General features: G+C 34.6%; 1 protein-coding gene across 3 annotated transcripts; it reads right to left on the bottom strand.

Moving 5' to 3' along the window:
• Positions 1-37: 37 nt before the first annotated feature.
• On the bottom strand, positions 38-23,221 carry LOC123717075 (putative fatty acyl-CoA reductase CG5065). Of its 3 annotated transcripts, none has more exons than XM_045672862.1 (12): positions 23,059-23,221; positions 10,635-10,794; positions 10,076-10,192; positions 8,814-8,936; positions 8,592-8,717; positions 8,095-8,248; positions 7,688-7,789; positions 7,254-7,446; positions 5,711-5,817; positions 5,460-5,592; positions 5,031-5,288; positions 38-4,727 (listed from the first exon to the last, which is right to left on the bottom strand). In XM_045672862.1, exons 2-12 carry the CDS (start codon positions 10,734-10,736, stop codon positions 4,580-4,582), a joined length of 1,563 nt encoding a protein of 520 aa, XP_045528818.1. In that variant the 5' UTR covers positions 10,737-10,794; positions 23,059-23,221; the 3' UTR covers positions 38-4,579. The 3 variants fall into 3 exon arrangements, with proteins under 3 accessions (XP_045528818.1, XP_045528819.1, XP_045528820.1); XM_045672863.1 differs by lacking the exon at positions 23,059-23,221 and adding an exon at positions 16,002-16,052; XM_045672864.1 differs by lacking the exon at positions 23,059-23,221 and adding an exon at positions 11,883-11,927.
• Between the last annotated feature and the right edge of the window lie 711 nt (positions 23,222-23,932).

Genomic DNA, 23,932 nt, shown 5'->3' with positions numbered 1-23,932 from the left:
GGTTAGAGGCAGAAGAAACAAAAGGTGTCACAGTTTTAAAGGAACCTCTTTTACAGATGGTATAAGGAGTCTCAAACCGAACTATGTCCTTTTTGTCTATTTAAAAAGGTTCATTTTAGATATCTAAATAGTTTTTAATTGGGATAATAAAGATTTGCCGGAAATCAATTTTCCACAACGCCCTGATAATGAGATGTATATAAATATTGAATTTATTCACGTATAAAAAAAATGTATTATTAGTAGATTCTTCTGCGAGACAGAGACAATCCAACATTGAGCGATTTATAGACCAGCACTAACTTTCCACGAAGATACGGATTTACAATAACCGTTGCTAAGCGAAATTATTTTAAAGCACTCATACGATTTAATGTATGCCACTTAACAGAAGTCATTTATGCGATAAATTTTAGCTGTACGATACACACAACATATCCATATAAAGAATTGTAAGAAATAAATCATTTCGGGCTATAAGTAAATTGTTTATTACTTTTTTTTAAATAAACGACTAGTCAAGTTCTTAATGCTTAGAAGTTTTGTCTATTGACAACGCTTTTGTTCCAGCAATTACAAGTTAGGGTTTTGAATGTAAGGTGTATTCAGAAAACGGAAATTTATATATAACAGTTTGTAAACTGAACGTTCGTTAAAGTGGCATTCATTAATCACTATCTCGATACACACTCTACAGCCAAAAAATAAATGTAATTTTTGCATATTTATATATTTGGATTTAACTATAACTAAATTCTATATACACAATTATATACCGCCGAATTAAAATGTTCAAATAAATACAATTCAACGCAAAATATTACAATAAAGTAAGGGAAGTTCAAAATGTACATATATATACTTACAGTAAGAAAACAAATCATCGTTATAACTCACTTCCGTTTAGGAATCAAATATCACTCTAGCTCATTGCCCTACGCAAAAATGATTTATTCTAAGCAATGTATTCATTATTGTACATTTAACTCATGTAGCGACAGCCTGTCTAGCGAAAAAAGCATCTTATATCAGTTTCAGACCACAGACAAATAAAATTCATTATTTAATGACACTCGACGTAGACGTTATTCGACCTTCATTTTTATATTCTGTGGACTTAGACCATCTAGACCGCAAATATGAAAGGTGATAGTTCCTTATTAAAATGCTTAGTTGGCGTTTCGTAGCTGATGTGTCACAGTGCTCATTTTTAAACGTGTTGCACCGATATGCATCGGAAATCTCAGAAGCGTTGAAAAGTATTAATACCAGCAATCTTACTATGTAACTTCAATAAGAAGACTTTCAATATCCGTAGCGCTAATTTTGCACACTTGGAATTGCGTCGTAGGTACGAGAACTCAATCGAAATCGCTATTAAAGTTGCGCTGTAAGCTTACAGGTGTTAATTGTAATATTACAATACCCGCCTTTAACACGATTGTTTGAACAACAAAATGGCTGCCATGTCGCACCATCAAAATGTCACCTAATGAATACGAAGCTTTATTACTATCTACAATAAATAAGTCAGCGAAAAATCATTGAGACTCGATTAAAATCGTATCGACTCCATACTCGCAAAGTTAACTTAAAATTATTTAACACTGGTTAAGGAATCGTCTTCCTAATGTCGATCTTTAACCGATACTACTGGCAGCATCAAATTTGAGTGCAAACGGAGCAATCGATACTAAAAACCGATTCTAATCGAACTGTGACGAATCGAAAGCTATCGCGATAGACTTATCATTAAGAAAAAATGCTAATCAACATTTTGTATAAACTTAGGCATTACTTAACAGTACAACTTACTTCATATTGCGTGGGTATTTTATACACTGTCAATGTGAAAATAAATTATTTTGGTTGTCATTCGGGAGTTCTAAAATATTACATAAACCAAGGACCAAGTTCCTACAACGAATTTACATGGGTGATAAAATTAATTTTGTTAATCATAACATTCAGAGTCTTTCAGTCTTTGTGTTAATGAGAGTTTTGACTAAACGATGTTTATATCGATAAAAATTGCTGAATGATAGAAATAATTGAATAAGATTTACATTTTAGTACAGATTGAGTTCTTAAGTTATGTCCAATCTAAAAGAAATATCAACATTCTTTGGAAAATCACGAAAAAGATTTGAATAAAGACTAGATAAATGTAGTGCTGTAAACTGACCCGGTGGCTAAGCCGAATCAGCCCGAAATGTGGCACAATTGTCTAAAACCATGATTTCATATAATGGGAAAACTAGCATCATTTCAAATAGTTCCATCTCTGACGTACTTTAACAGTTAGAAAGAGATAAAAATATTTAACACACTAGCGGACATCACAATAACGCTTGCAAAGCGAAGAGTTCGCATTATGGTGTCTTGTCTTTATCCTTTACATATCCGTAGAACGAGACAAAACATTGGATGAGCGTTATCACAATAAAATAATTCTTAATCCAGCCTTACTTTGTCCATCATTCAAATTTAAAGTTTTGTAAGTTGTATTAAATAAAAAGATATAAAATCCAGTTCACAACACCAAAACATTGCGTCCCGATGGTAGGGTAATGGAAGTTTGTTGTAGGCAGGACAAAATAAGACATTTCTAAACATTATTCATTATCCCAAGTTTTAAAATAACATAATATTATAAAGCGTCACTTTCTAATCTAGAAATTCGTCATTAACATAAATCTTTGGAAGCAGAAAATTGGGCACCATATAGAAAAAGGGAAGATTTTTATACTTAATATTTTTAAACACCACAATGTCATTACATCACACACACGCCTTGGTGGCCGTAGACAAAGATACTTTGCGACGGGAGTGAACCAGTAACGCCTCGCTACTTGACCAAGCATTAGCCACTTCATTCTTGTCTATGGCCCCATGTCACTTTTCATTTGGAAACATTGAAAGTTGAACTCCTACATATCAACTAAGCAATATTTCAAAACTTAAAATTTTTAATTTTCATTGCAAACTCACATTTGCAAATTTCTTAATTTTAGGTACATTTTTAATTTTGTGTCACTAACTTTGAGCTTATGGTTATCGATGGCCAATTTGTAAGCCAGTCACTCAATATTTGACAGTTGACGGGTTAAAGTTACTGTCAAAGGTCAATTTCATTCAACAAGGTAAGAAAAGCATTCAATAGTTTCTAGATCAATATCAAAAAATTTCCTAATTTCCCTACGAGTCTAGCACATAAAAAAATTCACTAACAACTTTAAATTTAAACCTCTCAAGCTATTCCAAAGTCAAAACTATTGCTATTCCCAATATTTTACTGACAGTATGTTCGGATCGGTAGTAGTATTGCGCAAGAAAATAATAACTACGGTCTGTATCCAATAGGCGCATTAAAATTTATTTGTGTTAAAGTCTACCTTCAATCACGGCCATAAAAACTAAATCAATCTAATAACAGAAAATCATCTATCTCCTTTAATCACCGCGTAAACACAAATTTTTGAATTAATAAAAACGACGCCTAACCAATTATTGACTTGATTAAATTAGATAAGTATAGAACACACTGTCAGTAACATATGAAACCGGACAAATGAAATATCAAGATAGTTTGACATGACAGCTTGGAAAGATCTCAGTTAGCAGTTAGGCAAAGAGCAATTTCAATAGTTAAGATTCTGCGCCGCCAAGTCAAAATGGTGCCCGTACGACACGGAAAATTATTCAACACAATGAAACGAATTCCGAACGGAAAGGGCAAAAGACAAACATGGTACGGAATATGACAGCTGACACTTTCCGCGTGGAAAGCTTTCAATTGCCGAGAATAACCCCGCAGGACATTTGACATTACATTTTACGTTCCTTTACCTAAAAACTGACATCTTATGAAAAATACCCACAGATTTTAACGGATCTTAAGAACATTTCGAGAACTTACAGGTGTATTGGATTGTTAATTTTTACTATTGTACATATACAATACATATATTAATAACAGTTTTGAACTAATTCACCATTAATTGATTACGTATTGAGCTGATATATACTCGCGCGCGAAAAACTTGGGAAGATCACAAATGCCTTTTATTAAGTTGACTTAAATTCAGATAATATATTGATAAAACATATTTACTGTGAACAGGTTTTCTAAATTTCGTTTCGATCATTAATTTTTTAATTAGAAATTACGTTTTATGATCATCTCAAATAAGACGGACGCGAGTGTTGTTACAAAATATATTAATTAACGTTACATTGTAACAATAAGGTAACGAATTAAAGGCTTAGCTGGGAAGAGAAAGATACCGTGCGACTTTCAACCTTTTTTCTTGTCAATTAAGTTAGAAAATTAGTAAATTCATAAATTCTATTTAGATTTCAGGAAATCAAAGTGGCAGTTAAATCGGTAACAAATTCTATAATAACAGGTCATTCGCAGACATAAATGCCGACGTCAACATAAATGTAATAACCTGTCAAGTCGTCAATGTCAAAAGTCGCACAGACTAAGCGGCGCCATCTCCTGAGCTAACCGTGGAAATAGCGTGAAACAAAATCGATTAGAATGCAGAAGCCCCTAATAATATTATATTAAGCATCAGGCGATCGGTAGGAGGCGAGCAATTCTAGATAATAAGTCCCAGATTCGATGCCAAAGCGTCCGTAGAGCATTCGAGCGACTGAACAAAAATCGCCAAAGGATGAAAACTGTCGCCACTTTGGTTAAAGTATGAACTATGTGTAACCTGAAACGAAGGATTCCAGATATTATAATAGTTAACAACACTAGGAGGAAAAGTTAAAAGAAACAATTTAATAAATACCGTTTAACGTGTATTTGGCACAAATCGACACAATCAAAAATCAGGTTCGAACCTAGTAAATATAATAACCTAACCTAACCTAACATTTACTGTCGTAAGTTAACGTCACCATGAGCATTCCCAATATGTCTGGCCACGGCCAAATCAGGCCAAATCAGGGTTTTCTAGAATCATGGGTAACTTTCACTCAGTGTTTGAATAGGTACCCTTTATTAAAATACTCACCGCCATAAAATAGCTCGCGACTTTGGCAACGTTTCGGGGCTCTCCTTGAAGAGAAACCTCCGGATCCCCAAAACGTACGACTCGATATACGCGTCCCAGTCGATCTTGCTGACGTCGAAGTCGAAAGTGGTTCTATCCTGTGGCGAGAGATAGGTGCAGAGGGCCTTCACGTTGTCGTCGCTGAACGCCCACTGCCGCGTCGTGAAATACTCTAAGCAGGACGAGGCCTTTTCTAATTTGCTTTGAACGCGCATCATTCTAAAAAAATACAGGGCGTTAGAACTAACTACTTCATATCACTTGAGTGCTTAAGACAACTAAGAAAATTACCTAATGGTAGTAAATAAGTCACGACATCGAAGGGATATGATAGTCAATATCGCAAACATAATATGTAACTAAGATATTTATCTGAAGAAATTGGCTTACGAAGGTTTATTGCCCGTGATAGCAGTGAGGATATCAAAGAGAGCTGCCGGTGCCCGATGCTGAAGTAACATTAGAATCCGATGTTTGAGACGGTTGTTCGTGATGTCTCCTCCAGGGTACCATACTAGGCCACCTGCAATTCATATGGTATTTTATGATATGTTTTTCATGCTAATTAAATAGTAGAGTACTAAATAATAACAAATACACACACATATACGGCAAATAATTAAACTGTACTGTATACTCACTAAAAGGATGTTTTCTCATATATTTAAAGCTAGTCTTGACGAAGCGACGCCACGTGATGGGGTTCTGTTGTCCGGTACAACAATTATATACCACTACCCCTTCGCCACTGAAATATTAAAAACATAAAATACATAATGGACAAGATTTTAGGGTGACTGAGCACATTCGCGCACGTACTCTTAGAAGGATGGCCTAACAATATCTTACGATATAAAAATGCGTGTCTAAAAATGTATATCCAAATAATGAAAGCTTTATTTATTATATTACGAAGATTGGTGGGACTGAAATGTTTCTCGATTTTTCCGTAAATTTCGAAATGTGATTTATGGCCGTTTCAGAAGAGGCTCTATCACATATTAGAAAATTTGTTATTTGCACAATGTTATCCTCGTTTCAAGAGGCTGCTTTCGAACATGAGTAGTCGAGTGATAGTTATCAGGAAACCCGTTTTCAAGTGTTTTCAGGACTAGTTATACCCCTTTAATGAAGAAATAGTCTAGACCTAATTTTCTAGGTGTGGGACCAGGATAGAATGATACGGGAGAGAGGGAAGATCGGAAACTTCTCGAAGCCAGACTGAACACTCTAGAAAGCCGTACGACAAGGACGGAGCAATGTGCGAAAGAGATAAAGAGTATGTACATTCTAGAATTGTGCAATCGCTACTCTGTAGCAATCCTGACTAGAGAGTTCTCGAATATCGTTCAAGATTATTCCCAGGGACAAGGAGTTGAAACGCGACCACTTAAGTCAGTTTCGAGTGCGATTCCAAGAGATTAACATTGAAGTGATAAGGTGCGAAGTGCGTGTAGCTGAAGTAACTATAGACCGTATTTTGTGTGTGGTAATAATTGTATTTCTGCGCGTAATTTGTGGGTTTTTTGTGAAATTAATATCCTCATTGATTTATTTAAAAATAAACCCTAAAAGAGATCTACGACCTTTTTTATCCGATGCCCTAGCTCGTAACAATATAGCTTTGATATTCAGAAGAAACAGGGTCGGAGATAGGAAAATGCCTTGTGGGCTTGTGCCCCAGCGTTAACCTATTTGGGGTCAGAACATTCTCTACCGATGACGACCTTGATGCTCCGATCGGCCAGAAAGCTAGAGATCCAGTCGCACAATTTCTCTGGGAGCCCATAGGCTGGAAGCTTCGAAAGAAGCGCTTTGTGTCACACCCGATCGAAGGCTTTCGCTATAACCAAACTAATCGATGGCGCCTCCCCCTTGGACTTAAATGCCTCTGCCCATCTATGTTGTCTAATCAGATCAAAATCAACTATCAATTGAACTTAAAAATTCAGTTCAACCAAAGTTGAATCTCACTAATTTAAGACTTTTGTCAATATGACATAATATTCTTATAGACTATTGTAACTCTTGTTTACTTTAATTGTCATATATAGAAGTATATATAAAACGCTTTGATGGCTTTTTTAATATAAAAAACTAAAATAAATAAATTTTCACAGTCCAACTTAATTCAGCCACAGACTAGTTATCGCTTATCCTAATTTAAGAGTATGTAGTGTTTACCGTCTCAAATGCGTCCTCCAAGCGCAGACTATCATCAGATTAATCACAGTATCAACTGGAACTAGGTCTGCCACCTTGTTCCCAGTGCCCAACATGGACCTGAAGACACCCTTTCCGACCGCCGCAATTATTCCGTTGGGACCATTCCAGTTGTCCACCCATCCTTTTACTGGCTCTTTGACAGACGACAGCACTGGAATAAAACATTAAATGAATTAAAACTTTAGGAGTATTAATTTCAATCGAAATATACTTATAAATATTTGAGGCAGAGATGGAAAATCTCGTGTGATCCTTTCAAAAATCCTTCAAAGCTCTTCTTCTTTAGTCGCGTTCATTACGAAAGGTCGTTTTGGTGTTGCATATCTTACTCGCTTCCGCGGGAACTTTAAAGGGTAACTGTCAATCAAATAGAAAGTAATAAATGCTCTCACCAATCGAAGGTCTGACGATGGCAACCGGCAGATTCCCGCATTCCTTGATAAGCATGTCTTCCGCCAAAGCTTTGGTAAATGTATATGTATTTGGTCTGTCACCTACACAAATAAATACAGCTTAGGCACGATACGCATAATATGATGCTGAGGAAAAAAGTCCCTTTATCGCCACCACCCATATCTTAGTTAATCAGGCAAACACTCAACGTCTGTACTAAATGTTTCAAACTCCAGTTACCAATAAACCAACCAACCAGTAAATTTCGAATTAAAATAAATTATATGCTCAAGACTGCCCAATAGAAAAAAATGATATAATTAAATTTAACAAAAAATAACAATTCTTTAGTTTCACTCTTCATTTTTTCACTCGTAACTGACATTGGACTCCGGTCCGGTCTTACCGACTAGATCCGGCGTGATCCTATCGACCAGCTCATCTGGCAGCGTCTGCACCAGCGTGACGACGTGTTCCGGGTGCGCTGGAGGCGCGTACACTGTCTCCTCGACCGCTTCGCGCTCGCAGTTGCAGTACGCTGTGGAAACGTGTACTAGGGCCTGCAATATATCAGGGATACTTTATTATAAAGACTTTTACCCGATGTGACTTGATATGACCATGGGCACTGTCGAAGCCAGAGGGCTCGTGAGTGCGTTGCCGGCCTTATAAGAAATGGCACGCTTTCTTACTATAGGACCCTAAGTCGAATTGGTTCGCAAATACTTTAGTGGGCAGCTGGTTAACTCAAAACGCTCAGTTGTGGAACGACAGGTGAGTACTCTGCAGTTGGACCACATACCAAGTCCAATTTTTCTACTATTATTTTCTACGACTACGGATTATTTCATTCAACGTGTGATACTAAATGTTATACATAAATGTCAAGGAAGAGACACTTACTTCCAAAGCTAGCATACGATGACACAGTTGAACCAACTGTTGAGTTCCCAGCATGTTGATGGTTACCGACAGCTTCAGTTTCTCATCAAACTTGACAGTTGCAGCTGAATGGAAAACTATTGAAACCTGCCGAAAAATAATTAAATAAACATCCATAAGCCATTCAGTTCGTGGGATCTTTCATGTGGGTAAAACGGAATTACTTAAGAAAATTGGAAATACCTTTTGACACAGCATGGTTTGATCGGCAGCACTGATGCCCAACTCCGGCTCCGTAATGTCTCCCACTATCGGAACTATTTTGGTCAACTCCTGCGGTCTCTCTCTTCTTAATGTCTCGAATAACTGAAAAAGGGTTTAAGGAAAAGGTGGTCATATCTAAAAGTTACGTGAAGAGCCTGGGGTCAAAGATTCGATTCCCGGCTATGCATCAATGTTAGGCTTACTGTTATGTGCGCACTTAACACTCGCTCGTATTCTGAAGAAAAATATCCTGAGGAAACCGGCATGCCTTAGACCCAAAAGGTGTCAGTCACGGAATGTTGGTAACCCACGTGCTTATTAGAAATGATAGGAAAATCTGAGGCTCAGACCTAAATGAGGCTGTAGCGCCATTGTTATTAAAAAGATACATTGCTAAGTGTTACTTTGCTACAGTAAAAGCTTAATAAGTAAAATTCAATAACGTTATCATAATGTAATTTAATAGAAACACTCAACTTTATATCGAAAACTTGAATCCTGGAATCATGGAGTACCCGTTCCGCGCACCCTGTACAAATTCCGATTGCCATGGCAATACCGATCGAATTGTATGCAATTCTCTCAATGTCCGTAGCGCTCATGTCACAAAACTTTAGTGATTCCACATAGTGGTTGGACCGCGCGGACAAAAAACAAAAAAAAACGGGATTGCAATTGTCATCGCGGCTTATGTGATGTTAAGTGATACCGCCCATAAACACTCTCAATACCAGAGGGCTCGCGAGTGCGTTGCCGGCCTTTTAAGAAATGTTACAATATTTTCTAGAATTGATTCGGAAATACTTCAGTGGGTAAGGACGTTGAGCCACTCCTGCTTCACGACAACGCTAGACCACACACTGCACATCAGACTGCTACCAAATTAGAGGAGCTTCAATTGGAATGTCTAACATCCACCCTACTCCCCAGACCTTGCTCCAAAAGATAATTTTTTTTTTCGAAATTTAGGTAACTTAACGTAGGTCTTGGTAGGTAAAAAAATCAACTTTGTTGTTTCAGTCGAAACCGCGTTCAAAGATTTTCTTGATTCCCGTCGGAATGTTTTTTTGGTACAGGGACCTTGAAGGGAAGGTGGCATACTTTAATATTCTATTTTAAAACATCTACCTTTTGTTCCTCCCATACAAAACACCAATTTCATATATAAGGACCTAATGTATTGATTATGAACGGCCTTTAAGCCTGTTAGCAGGCTGTTCGGAAACGCCTCTGAGACTTACCGGTGACTGTGTAAGTTCGCTAAGCCGTGACGCCACATCCTGACCCCGTTTAGGCCTCATCAACAAATATATGTTCTTTATTTTAGGACAGCTTCGCAACAATTTCTCGACTAACACCTGGAACATGAAAATCAGTCAAATGGAATCTACGTACTTAGTCTCGTGTTTAACTCGAGAACCTGTTTCCATCTCATATCTTCAGGTTACACATAAATCATTCCTGCCACCCAAGGTTCACATTGAATAGAATCGAATCAGAACAAATCTATGCGTGTCGTACACTCCAGGCTCCAGAAGTTAAACCATTCCTTATATGGATAATATGGTTTTCGTTTTTACAACAAACTCCCAAGCGAAATTTGAGAATTATAACTGATTAAATTCAAAACTCTCGTGAAACGTAAATGAGTCAATAAAGCTTTTTTTATGAAAATTTGACGATTATTTAAATTATCCTGATTGATCCTTTTGGCTCTGCCCGTTAGGTTAACGCCTAGTACGTCTAAACCCCCTTAAATGAACAACAATATGGGTTAAAACCTTTTGGGGTTTTTCTTACCTTTCCCATGAATCCCGTGCCCCCCGTGACAAATATAGACTTCTCGGCGTAAAACTCGGCGACGGGCACATACTCCTGGCTCGGGAAGGGAAGGCAGGCCATCTTGACAACGGTTATGCTATGTGTGCGTTCAATTCACTTCATGCCTTCTACCTGCCATCTGTAAAACAACATATTGCATAAGGTTCCTCTAGTAGATGAAGGTTGTGTTCTTCGACGACTTGTCATTATCTCTGTTTCACCTGAGGCTTAAAACAAACGACAACTGATGATTTTTATTTTTTTAAATAATTATTATTCCTAATGTTTTATAAGTTATTAAATATATACGCGGGCGGCGATTACAGAAATATCATAGCGTAGATTAAATGCGATAAATCGTATTATGAGTATTCCTAGAATCATTTATAAGCAATTGAGTGATAAGATTGTTTGAACCGGAATAAATCGGGAAACGGACTTATTATATCTATATTTTATTATATTTCAGGGTCAGAAATTTATCAAAATGGACTTTAATGTGAGAGGTATGGAGCCCCGGAACCCTCAAGGATATGGGGATATATCTCCCCGTCTGCTTCATGAACATTGTACAAATAGGTAAATAGCCCTTCAGCGCCTGAAGACGTGTGGCACTCAAGAGGGACTTGCGAGAGAAGTCGTTCTTTATGATATTATGCACATAGAACCGTGGTTTTAAAGGCTCGTGCCTCAAGTGTTGCAGGGTTATCCACTAGACTAGACACTTTTCGATGCTCCCTATATGGTAAATGCAAATTCATAACCAGATTTGTATCAATTTGTGTGAATATTCGCTTTCTAATAAATCCAAATATTCTACAACTGCGATATGTTGTAGAGACATTATTGTGGCTGTACGAGCCAAGGCTGTACATTTTGCTTACTCAAGTTTTCATAAGCGTGGCGATTTCCTAAATCTGTTACATTGCATTCATTCTATTATTGTTCGCGAGTGGTTAATGTCGAGTGAAAATAAAATCCTTTATTATTTAAAGCACTCCAATGACCCAGGAACCGTACAGTGACTGACCCACTAACGATTTTTTTCTTTATATTGATTATATATGATGGTGCTATGTCAAGTGCCGGAAATTGAACCTAGAATCAAGTGCGTGACTAGGCCACGGAGGTGGTAGAAACAAAGGCCAAAGAGAAAAAATCTTTTACAAAAATGTCGCAACAAAATTGACCATTTTCTACATACAACACACTAAACTCAATACTCACATAGTATGTTAAAATATTTTATTATTTTCTGCACAAATTCCTTATAAATTGTCAAATTTCGGATATATGAGCGACATTGTATTTTTGTAAAATGCATGCAATTCATAGATAATAATTGATAAAATTGATACGAAACTGACATTTTATTGTATTATCTATATACTCCTGGGTGCATCTTGTCAGTTTTCCTTTTTTTGAACCAAAAAGTTTAATATAAAATATCTAATAGATATAATATAGGTATATAATTTCACATGTATTTTTGACAGCACTTTCCATACTTTTAGAATAAGCAAGTTACCTCTAGGCGGCACATAAGTTGACTTGACGATAAGTTATTATTTATATAAAGGGTATAACTATGTAAGTGTTTAAAGAACTATTTTCAACACACAAATTTTTTAACCTACATAGTCATAATAATGATAATAAAAAATTGATGAATAGAAAATTAAAACAAATTTAAAAAGTTTGGTCTCTTTAGCTCATAGATCCTTTAAGGCTGGCAGCATTTCCTCGGTGTATTGCGATACATATTTGTTGAGCGAGAAATTCACCAGCTCCGGATTCACCGGTACTTTCTACCTGGCGCAAATTTAAATCTTTAATTAGCGCCTGTTCATTTGAATCCCACGGTCGAAGAGTCTTTACTCCAAAGGGAACATAATCAAAGCAGATTATTATTTTCCTACGAATTTTTGGTATTCGTTGCAAATTTCCGTTTCATTTGACACCTCGACAAACGATCCAAAGACAGAGGAGCTACATTAGTACATACACGCAAAAAACACGTCGAATTGATTACCTGCTCCATCGGTTTTTAAGTGATACTAGTCCTTTACTTTTTTCAGTTACAGTGAAAACACTTCTATACAGCTTTCATCAACTCTTTAAAATAGTTTACAATATTTTAAAAATATCACGCCTACGTTTCGCAATAATCCTGTATTGGTGTTATAAGCTATTATTAGGGAGTGACATTGCAACTCAACCCACATTGAATAAGGCTGGTTAAATGCCAGCGTTTTGTTTATAATATATCTCAGATTGGTCATTTTAATATATGAGTTTAAAGCTGCAAATCCATATAAGCTTCCATAGTTTTTAATTAAAATGTAGCAGAAACCAATACAAAACTTAAACCTTATACCTTTTTTTAATTATTTATTTTACAGAATATTATAAAATGTTACATAAAATAATCGCTGTGGTTTTTATTAATATAACCATAGCAGTCTTGTTACGGAATGCGATAATAAGTTTTTCAAATTACTTTTTATGTTGGTTAACGTTAACCTTTTCAGATGAGCTATTTCCAGGAATAGTTCTTTAGTAGAGTTCACTGCCATGCAAAGATTCGAACTAAACCAAAGCTTTAAATAAACAAAACATCTAATAGACAAATAACTTTCTCTTTTTTTGTGATTGTATAATAATTACTTAGTAAACGCGTAATCATAGGAACTATGAATGGACATATGTAATTTTAGCCTCATTTGTGCGTTAAAGTATTTTTAAAATCAAATTTTAATAACACCGTGACATAATCTTACATAATTACCAATATTAGTAACAAAAAATACTTTTTATAATCGTATTTACATACGATTAAAAACTTATAAGCAATTTAGCGCACCTTAAACTCAAAAGCTTTATAATTAAAAGGAGTAGTTTTAAACACGTTTCGTATGTAAGAGCCCTATATATAATACCTAGTTCCCCAGTATTATGACCTAGCAAATCGCATTGTGTGGCTTATACAAAACATGTTGCTAGGTATAACGCATTTTACTGAATATCGATAAAACCTTAGCAAAAACCAGGCTTTATTTTATTTAATGCGTTTAGATTATATTTGCACGATGCAATATTAAATACTAATTTTCAGTAGACTGCCGTGTGGCTATTAATCTCTTCCAGCCACTGATGATAAAAAAATACAGCGAAAAAAGCAACTGTGAAAATGTTGATGTGATCTTAAAAATATTCTACTCAAATTAGTCCCCGTGTAAAGGGTAGTCCTAGGCATCCTAAGGGGTCCAGGAATACCGATCAGGAAATAGCGCTTCTACGGAACTACGATGAAATTGTCGCCGTACGTAAGAAGTTTGAGAAGTTTCGGTCGCGTCTCCACAATAATAATGGATAAATTTATTTTACGATAGCAGTGTAAGCGTTTCACAACCCAGAGGTCAAATCACGGCTGTGGACCAATGAATTTTGCTATGTGCCAACTTTCTGTGTGTCAACGCTTTCTCGTACAGTAAAGGTAAATATCGCGATGAAACCGACATGTTTAAGACCCTAATATCGACGACATGCTGACGCAGAGAAAAGTCACCTACTTATGTGCTTGAATATTATTTTACAAAAGCATTATATATATGTTTATTTATACATAATATCACTACAGTATATGTTACAAGCTATCTTTTCTAAAATATAATAAAAATCACTCACGTATCAAATAGACACTTAACAATGCGTTCTTTAAAATTGAACAATCCACTACCGAATATTCAGCTCTGGATGACTGTATTTTATGATGTAGTGTTTAATCCGTTATAATCGCGAATAATTCGAATAGTATGGCCTGAAGTACGTGTTCATTCTTCTGCTCTACAAATTTTGCCGTTATTCGAACCGAAGACCTTCAACCACATTAAAAACCAGCGCGTAACATGAGCCAGTGGCGGTTTGCATACCATTAGGATCTGAAACGTGCATTTCCAACGTGGCTATGTTGTAGCGTTGTCAGCCAATGGTGAGTCAACTACTGTGACAAATCATTTTTGTGTGTCAGTGAAAGTCGGAGAAATTACAAATAATGCATTCATAGCTTAGAAGTTTATAGGTTAGGTTTTAGTTCTAGAAATCCGGGTTTTAGTTCTCCGGAAGAAATCCGGGATTCATTTATCAAAGAGAAGGAGAGAGTTGATTTGGAAATTTTATATTCATTTTATTTTTCAAGAAAACCTTTGGAAGAATGTCTTTGAACGTGAAACGCGAAATTCTACAAAAAAACGTAATTTTTCATCATCCAAACAAACTCTGTACATTACAAGATATTTAGCATTATGTAATTAAAATTTTATTAGTATTTATCTCAGTCCTACCACAATATTATTATTATCTATGAATGATGCCAGCATTAAAGGCACACTACCACAGGGCCCGTTTTTGTGTGTTGAAAATAAATTGTATTGTCGTTATATAAATTTCCATATCATAAGGTTTCTATTTTGAAGTTTTGCCATTTCTTTCACTGTTATTAAAAATTTTGGTTACGCAACTAACAAAATTTAGGTTTTATAACGATTATCAAAATAATGACCGTATCGTTTATCGGTGCTTATCAGTTCCCAAAAGTGAATCAATCAAAAAGATAATTTTTTCCTTGCACAAAATTTCCTGTTGGACAAGCCTTTTAGAGATAAACTTTAGTTTCTATGTACTTTCAGGAAATAGTTAAAGTTCGCAAAACATTTGACTACTTATTTAAATTGTTATAAAAATGTATTAAGTAGAATTATTTTTAGAAGTATTTACGTATGGATTTTTAACTTAACTAACTTTTTAACTTATCAAATAATAAGAAAAACATTTTCAATGTCTAATAAATAATTCGTATTTTTTCTAATATAAGTTAATTAAAACTAGATATAATACAGACAAAACGACCAGTATACGTATAAACGTCAAACTGAACTATAAAAACCCCTTTTCAAAGCGAAATTTGTATAAGTGAGATATTATGGATAAAAAATCATTGCTATTGATTGGTTTGTATCAAATAATTTAAATTAAATCAAAAAACGCAGAAGCACGCATAAAACGAATAAATATATAATAATTATTTATAATTTATTTCTCTACTCATGGCATTATATTTAAATGTGCTAAGTACAAACGTTTTTATTACGTTGAGATTAAAATACATATATGTATTCACCACATCGTCTGCTAAAGGATTCACTGCCCGATCTATAACTCCGTCCTTAAATCAGAACTAAACGTTATGAGTTACACTTTTCCATATGATACCATTCATAATTAATTTACGAACAGTACTACAATAATAAATTAAATTAAAAATAATATTTAGATTGGCATACGTACCCAATCACAATTTTATATGACACACACTTCTTTTCCCGACGAGAAACGCAGGCGCACTGAAGAAAGATAAACATTACGCTTCTATAATAAAGAAAGTTACATCTTACTGTGTAAAGTAAAAACAACTGGAGGTATTATAATAAAAGATTTTTATAAGATTGATTTATGTTGTAGGGCTTAGAATCAATTTAAAGTAAAACATATTTTTCTTATGCAGTTCATTTATTGCAATTTAAAAAGTTTGCTGCCTGCGGTACATAGAACCTTTAACGCTGGCAGCTTTTCCTCACTGCATTGCGATAGTTGTTCGTTATTAATATCGAAAACCACGAATAATACAAATACAATACATTAAGAGCATAATGAAACCGCAACTCTAAACGCGGTTTTGGTTACATTGGTTGAAGACGGTTTCTATCAAACAATTTGGTTGTAAAGGAACATAATTAGAAAAAACACACGTACAAATATGTCCCAATATACTGTCGCGTAACTTTACTGTGCATATAATATGTACATTTGGCTAGGCTAAAATTTAGCGACTACTATTTAATTATTTTAACTTAATTTGGTCGAACTGATGCTGAAGACCATAGACCATGCACCATAAAGCCTAACTACTGAATTAATTTTTTCAAAGCATTTCAATTATAGTTAAAAAAATGTTTAATGGATACGAGTTCATGGTTGAGTTAAGCATTACCCAAAGGTCACTAAATGGATTCCTCGTGAAACCTTCATAATTCTTGGGTAGGTAGGTATGACACCTATATAAAATATATATTCGTATACCACCTGGTTTTTTTTTTGCTTTGGTCCTTTAAAAAACAACAGGAACAATATCGGAGCAAAAAAAGCTCCCAAATTCATTTCGCCTGGAAGCATTTTTTCTCTCAATATAAACAATATTAACCAAATGAGGATATCCTTACATTATAAGGCGCGGGAATGGAGTTAGGGCTGTCACACTTCACTATGTTTCGGCGCTAAGAAGCCATTTATTTTATTGTCACTTTGTACACAGATTTTTACCAGCGCGACTGCATTTACTTTAAACCCTGCAGTTCGTACACAGGTAAAAGCGTGGACTAACTTTCTCGTCTGACAAAATCCTATCGAATCTTGTCTCCTTTCTAAACGTTCCTACGTCTTTCGCCGTTTACGTACGTTCGATTACGAGTATCGTTAGAAAGTATGACGCGTACAGATCAGATGTACAGATCTATGTATCGATCATCGGATTCTTTCAATAACAGTTCACAGTTGCTTAAGGCGATTAAAATAAAATTAGTTCTTCTCTGTCCTATATCTCATAATACCATTATTTACATGTTGTTTACGCTACATCATACTACCTTCTACCGCATTTACAATGTGCAGTGTTCAGAGTTGTTCGGACCTGAGTTTCATCATCGGAGTACCAAATATTAAAAGGGATCTGGCATTGAGTGTTATATATAAAAAAAATCATGCCACGATAGGCCTGTCACTACTGATAATAGGTACATAGCTAAAACATGTAATATTTAAATAAATCACTATATAGGTTAAAACAGTCACTTAAGGTTGCGCCGTCCGCTGGGTGTTTAGATAATGTACCTAGAGTTTTTTATTTAACAGTAAGTCGCTCTTTGGTTTTAAATGATTTAACGTTTAAATAACTCGTGTATAATTTAAATTCCCTTTAAGTTAAACCCCTTGATTCATTTTGTAACACAAAAACGTACAGGGAATAAAATAGCTAGCGAATTTGAAAAATTTAATAACAAAAGCTTAGAATTTTTTTTCATTTATATGACATTCGTTCAGAACTTTTGCACTACATACAAACTTTTTAACTTTTAATATTGGTTTCTATAATATAAAATTTACAACAAATTAATATTTGACACAGAATACAGAATTCTTACTTATTTATTTATTGAAGGTTATCATATCATACATATTTATATATGTATTTTAATAAATGTCACAAAAAATATTTAATAGCAAAATATATTTTTAATATATGTATATAAAATAAACTTCTTGTAAGTTTTTGCTTACGGTTAACAAAAACAAAAAAATTCAATTAAATTTCCAGCACAATAGCGGATAGGCACAAATTACGAATTCAACAGCCCGGACTCCCACGAAAAAACAATATCTACTTGATTAATTAACTTATAATTAAGTTACAAAAACTACATCCGTTACCTATGCTAGATACGAATATATTACTAACATGTTTTATTTAATTAAAATTTATAAAATGCGGTAAATACTGAAACAGCAGAACGATCCCTCGAAGCCGGGCACAATGATCATACTCGGTATGTAATTCACGTATAAATATAAATTACTATAAATATTGTTTTAAACGAATGACATCCCTAGCAATCTAATATTAGGCGAACACTGAACTTTAAGTGTTAGTGACCTACATTCCGCACGTGAATCAAATCCTCACGTCGCAGTTGTTAGATGTTTGATATCCGGAGAAAAAAATCATATGTAAACCTGTATTATTGTTGAATGTCTTTTGAATTATTTTTTTTTAACGGTCATTGACTTTTACGTTTATGGTAAATATGTATTTGTAAACAATCGGCACTCGATAATTTGAACATTTTCACCGGTTCCTTTAAAAATACTCGATAAATTGAATAAAATCAGTGTTAATTGGTCCCGGCGCTAATTTGAAGTTGAAAATATAGTATCTAGCTTGCCAACGTCCGATAATTTGAAGTCCGGGACTCCCTATTCACATTGTCACACAGACCTGTAAATTATTTATTGAGACAATGTTAGCTCACTCAGAAATTACGGACGGACGAAATCAAAATTTGTGAATTTAATTGGTAATACATAATAATAATATAAAAATAATAAATCGCGACTTATCAAACTCTTATTTACTAAACTAACCTAATCATCGTGGTTAATGAAATGTTTGTTTTTAAAATTTATATCTGGTCTGGAGTTTTGAATTATCGAGACATGACCGTACTATTGATATAGCTGTAGCAATAATAATTAATTAATTAATCTTCTTAACAAAAAGAGGTGCATGTTTTTGTGTTACAAAATATTGCAAGCGGTTTAACTTAAAGAGAATTTCAATTATCCATTGCAATGACGGTCAATTGGAATTATAAAATGTTGAAGTACTTGTTTTGAATTTTTATTACAATAAAATAGGCTTTTTATGCGATTTTCTAGCATCGACGTTCCGTAACCAATGAAAACACTTAATAATTATATAATGTCAATGTCAATTATATATTAATACATTTCAATAATATATAAATAATAATTTTTTTTTTATATAATGATGCAACTCAACTACGGAATTTAGTAAATAAGTGATTTAAGGAATTATATAGATAGATATGACAAAATCTAAATGTTACCTAAATGTCATAAGTAACTGTTAAGTCTGATGAATAATATAAGTTAAATCAAACTCAAAATAACTTTATTCATAAATGTACACTTATGAAGGTCAACTGAAAGGATGTTAAATTGAATCTAAATTTACATTTAATACCAGTTCGCAAGTCAAGGGCGCATAGCGGGCAAGAAGAGCTGGCAAGAAACTCCGTCACTCTTTTTAATCGCCAAGTTTTGATTCATAGAAGTTGTTTTAAAAAAAGCCATAAATATTTGAAGTGGAGCAAATCAATCCCAAGGATTATGGTAGGTTCGAAGTCGGCTGTAGGTACCAATGGACATTTCTTCTATATGCACATTCAACATTCGCTCGAACAGTCAAGGAAAATATCGTTAGGCACAGGAGGTTGATAACCTACACGCCTATTAGATTAACATACAATCATGATATATATTTAGACATCTGAGGCCTAGGCCTAAATAATTAAATACCTTTTTTGTAAATAAATAAAGTAATCTTTATTTTCTTTTTTAATTTCTTTTGGTAGGCCGAGTACAATACGAGATTGTCAATAGCCAAACTGTCGCGTTTTCTTGGCCCGTATATATGACTTAACAATCCCATACTTAATAAAATATATAATACAAAAGAGATTTTTTGTTTTTGATATATTTAGAAACCGTGTCAAAACTTACCTAGATCGCGTTCCATGCTTTAACTAGACGCTTCCAACGCAAACATAATCAAATTAAAGGAGTTACCACTTTTAACTGGTTACGGCATGTAATTGTTTATTACTGTCTACAGAATCATATATTGATATGTAGTACATCGCCCTCTGTAGCTTGTTTTATCTGGGAATCAAACTTAGAACTGAAATTTGAACTTTAAGAGCTGAATGAGTAAAACGGTTAAAAGAAGTTAAGCTTAGATTTTAATCAGCGATCATAAAGTGGTAAATTTCGATGGTAAATTGTCTTACCGCATAATTCACCACTAGGCAAGAAATAACTACATACTTGTTTTTGTAGGGTGGCCAAACGGACTGGAGGATAACCTGATGTTAAGTGATACCAAATTCCATAGGCACTCACTATATCTGCTCGCCGATACGTTGCCAGCCTTTTAAAAGTCGGTACGCTCTTTTCTTGAAGGACCCAAGAATTTTCTTCAGTCAAATGACGTCACATTGTAATTGATTCACGGATTTAGAAGATTATCAGTATATATAACTAGTGAATAGGTTGAAGCAGACTACTAACAGCTTGCAATGATAGAGCTTGCTACAGTACAGTAGCAAGCTTTAAAAAGTAAACAACTTTTTACTAAGAGATTTCCAAATTGTTATTTCTTACGTATGCTCGCCGCTTGCCCCGAAGACGCCTGGACCGAAAGAAGATTTTCTTTATTTTTAAATCATCAGGTTAAGTAACGGTTGAAATTGTGTTTTTGTAGTGAACAAAGCAAAGTAGCCTATGTTTTTAGATGGTTTTAAAGGCCAATGAGGCAAGAGTTAACACCGCCTGCCAGCTCCGGCTCCAACTATCGGATATTTACGGCAGTAGTCCTCGCCCGAGCCCGGTGAGAGACGTCAAGCCCACGAGAACTAGCTTTAGTTAGTAAACTCCCTTTCTTGAATAGTGGAGAATAGACACTCTAGGGTCTAAAAAACATAGTCCGAAGAAAACGTTTTTAATCCTAATATTAAATTAACAAAATATACAACTATTACAATATAATTACCTAGAAACGTGGCACTTCCCTATTTATCGTCATATTTTATTTAACACAAATAAATTCTAATTTTCATCTTAGAGTGGATATGACTCTTGTATTCATTAATAGCTTTCCTAGAGTACATTCGCCAATATGTTGCCAATAGCTGATATTGTCTAAATACCAAGACCTTGGTACTGGAATGCACAATGCACACAGAGGAAGATTTTAAATTTAGTTTACCTCTTTTTGAGATTATGAATCTTTAACCTTATGTCAAATCCCATAAATAAATTTGACAGTTGAAGGTTAACTGAAATGAATTGAATGCGTTTTATATAAAAGTGAGAAAACGGGCTGGTGGTTCACCTCATGTTAAGCGATACCGCCGCCCATAGACACTCACATTGGCAAAAGGCTAGCAAGCGCATTGCCGGCACGCTCTTTTCTTAAACCATAAGTCGAATTGGTTCGGAAACAAAACGCTCAGCTGTAGAAGTCATGGAATTTTGTATTCGGTCTTAACTGATTTAGTCAATCAATTGTACCTGAATTCACAGATCTCGCTAAGGGAATTTGGGTGCATCGATAGCATATGTGAACTTCATCTCCAGATTTATCATTCATCTTTCACCAAGCCTACTACTCATAGAGGACAAATCTTTGTTTTTTTTTTTTCACGTTTATAGTTAATTACTCAAAGATGACATGTGGAACATGGTATAATGGTGCAGCTCCTTACAAACATTTTGTAAAACAAAAGACTTGTCGATTAAAATGAGTGGCGGAGAGTTTATTGTCAGTTCTTCTCTTCCGTTCTGCGCCCTTGATTTGAGAGCAGTAAATGTAAAATTAAAAGCATGTAATATGTAATTCTTTATTGGTGTATAAGTGTACATTATGTTAGTGTACTTAAATGAATAAATGAATTTAAATATAATAAGTTAACTAGCCAACTGCGGTCCAGACACTATTTTCCGCGCACCACAACTTTTTTAATATAAAAAACCTCAATGAGTTCTAAGTAATTTAGTGTGTAGAATTTCTATTTTTAAAGTATTAATCATTGTTAATTAACAAGAGAATTCGCGAGCGGAAATTATAATTGAAATTGTTTATGCTCTGTGTTTAATAAATGTATATTGTTTGTTTGAGTTTACAAATATGTAGTCATCATGTTTGTCTATACAATAACTCACCAACGGCACAGATACAATGATTCGTCTGATTTATTAATCATTTCTGGCAAGTCTGCTAATCCAAAATAAATATTATTATGCCGCCAGTCAAATAGTGGGCCTTCTAGTTCAATAAGTACAGTAACGTATACGGCGAGTAAAAGTTTGTACTTACTGTAAAAAAATATCAAATATCGAAATTGGTGTGACGATTGAAGAGTAAGGGCGTGAGAGATAAACAATTTCATTCTCTCAAAATATTTATAAAAATGGATTGTTTAAGCGTTACTTATATAGATTACATTAATAATTAGATTTATAGATTACATTAGATCCTCAGGGAAGAGGAAATTTCACCAGACAAGGAATCGGTGCCACTCTAGGTTATAAGTTACATGTACGTAAGGTTTCACTGGATTTCTTTAAAGATTTTTACATTTATTATTCGTTATATACTCCTAGTAGATATTTTGAATGAGGTAAACGCCTTTTTTAGATATACGGCACGCCTAGATCCATTAAAAATTATCTCATCGTTTGAGAGTGCGCATGCTTATCGCCTCATTCAGGCCCGACAAGGACAAATATATAATTTTTAGACCTGACAAAATTAGGTAAAACCTCTTTAGATCATTATGTCATTGAATCATTAATAAAAAAATAAAATGTTAAATTCAAAATTGGAACGGCGTTTAACGCCGCATTATGTCTATTTAGGTCACTGCTTGTAGGTCAGTATATTATATGAGAATAAAAAGAGAATTACTTAGATAATTGAATAAGTACTCACCTATTTTCGAAATTACGGTAACACAAACTTCACTGGCACATTATAAATGGGTTATTTATTTTTGAACGTCTCAAATGAAGGTTTTATTTATAAAAGTCGCTGTCGTTTCGGTGTTTTTGTCGAAGCCGGTGTAAGAGCGTATGGAATAAAAAAATCAATCGGGAGACAGCGTTAGGCAGTAGCCATTTTGAAACTGCTTCTAGCTGCCTGGATCGCGCATGCGTCCCGGGTCATACAAATATAGACTAAACACTGCCCTATTGCTAGTTCTAAATAACGCCTACACACACGCAAACATTAAAAACAAAAGTTTAGTTAGTCAAAAATATCTTCCATTTTTTTTTTCGGAAATCGAAATAACGTTCCATTACTAACCCCAATTAGAATCATAATTTTCGCGCATAAGTTCACCATCGATGTTACCATTTAATAAATTGTCAAGTCAAGTTTTTGTAATTTTATTGAACACTTAAATAATCGCAGATAACACAAATCAACCAGCTGACAAAAAGTGAAATCATGTTTTTCAGCAGTCAACTTGGTGGGTTTAACATTATTTTTCCTTGGAATCCCTTAGCTTACTTTTACGAACACAAATCAAACATAATATTTTTGTAATGTTATAATTTAGAATTACGGAACTGTGCTGAGATTTCATTTGGTTTTTTTTTTTGGTAATTCTCTAGTCTAGCTCAGGGGTTGAGAGAAAATCACTTTACGGCCAGCGTGACCCACCAAAGGAATGTATAGAACAGAATTTATATATGAAATAATTGCTGATGCTTTTTGTGACCATTTTCAAACAAATTCGTTTGGCGTTAGTGGGTCAGGCCTGTATCAAAGTGTTTTTGTCTCCAGGTGTAGGTGTCTAATA

This window comes from Pieris brassicae, chromosome 12 (assembly GCF_905147105.1).
Source record: "Pieris brassicae chromosome 12, ilPieBrab1.1, whole genome shotgun sequence".
NCBI lineage: Eukaryota > Metazoa > Arthropoda > Insecta > Lepidoptera > Pieridae > Pieris > Pieris brassicae.
Note: the sequence above shows the minus strand (reverse complement) of the source record. Positions and strands in the feature narration are given on the sequence as shown.

What these genes read in the sequence shown, in the direction of transcription:
- LOC123717075 (XM_045672862.1), bottom strand. Translation starts at nt 10,736, where the DNA reads ATGGCCTGCCTTCCCTTCCCGAGCCAGGAGTATGTGCCCGTCGCCGAG. An exon ending in GCGAACTTACACAGTCACCG is followed by an intron (nt 8,937 to 10,075) that starts GTAAGTCTCAGA and finishes ACCCTTTTTCAG; the next exon opens with TTATTCGAGACATTAAGAAG. An exon ending in CATCGTCAGACCTTCGATTG is followed by an intron (nt 7,447 to 7,687) that starts GTGAGAGCATTT and finishes GTTTTATTCCAG; the next exon opens with TGCTGTCGTCTGTCAAAGAG.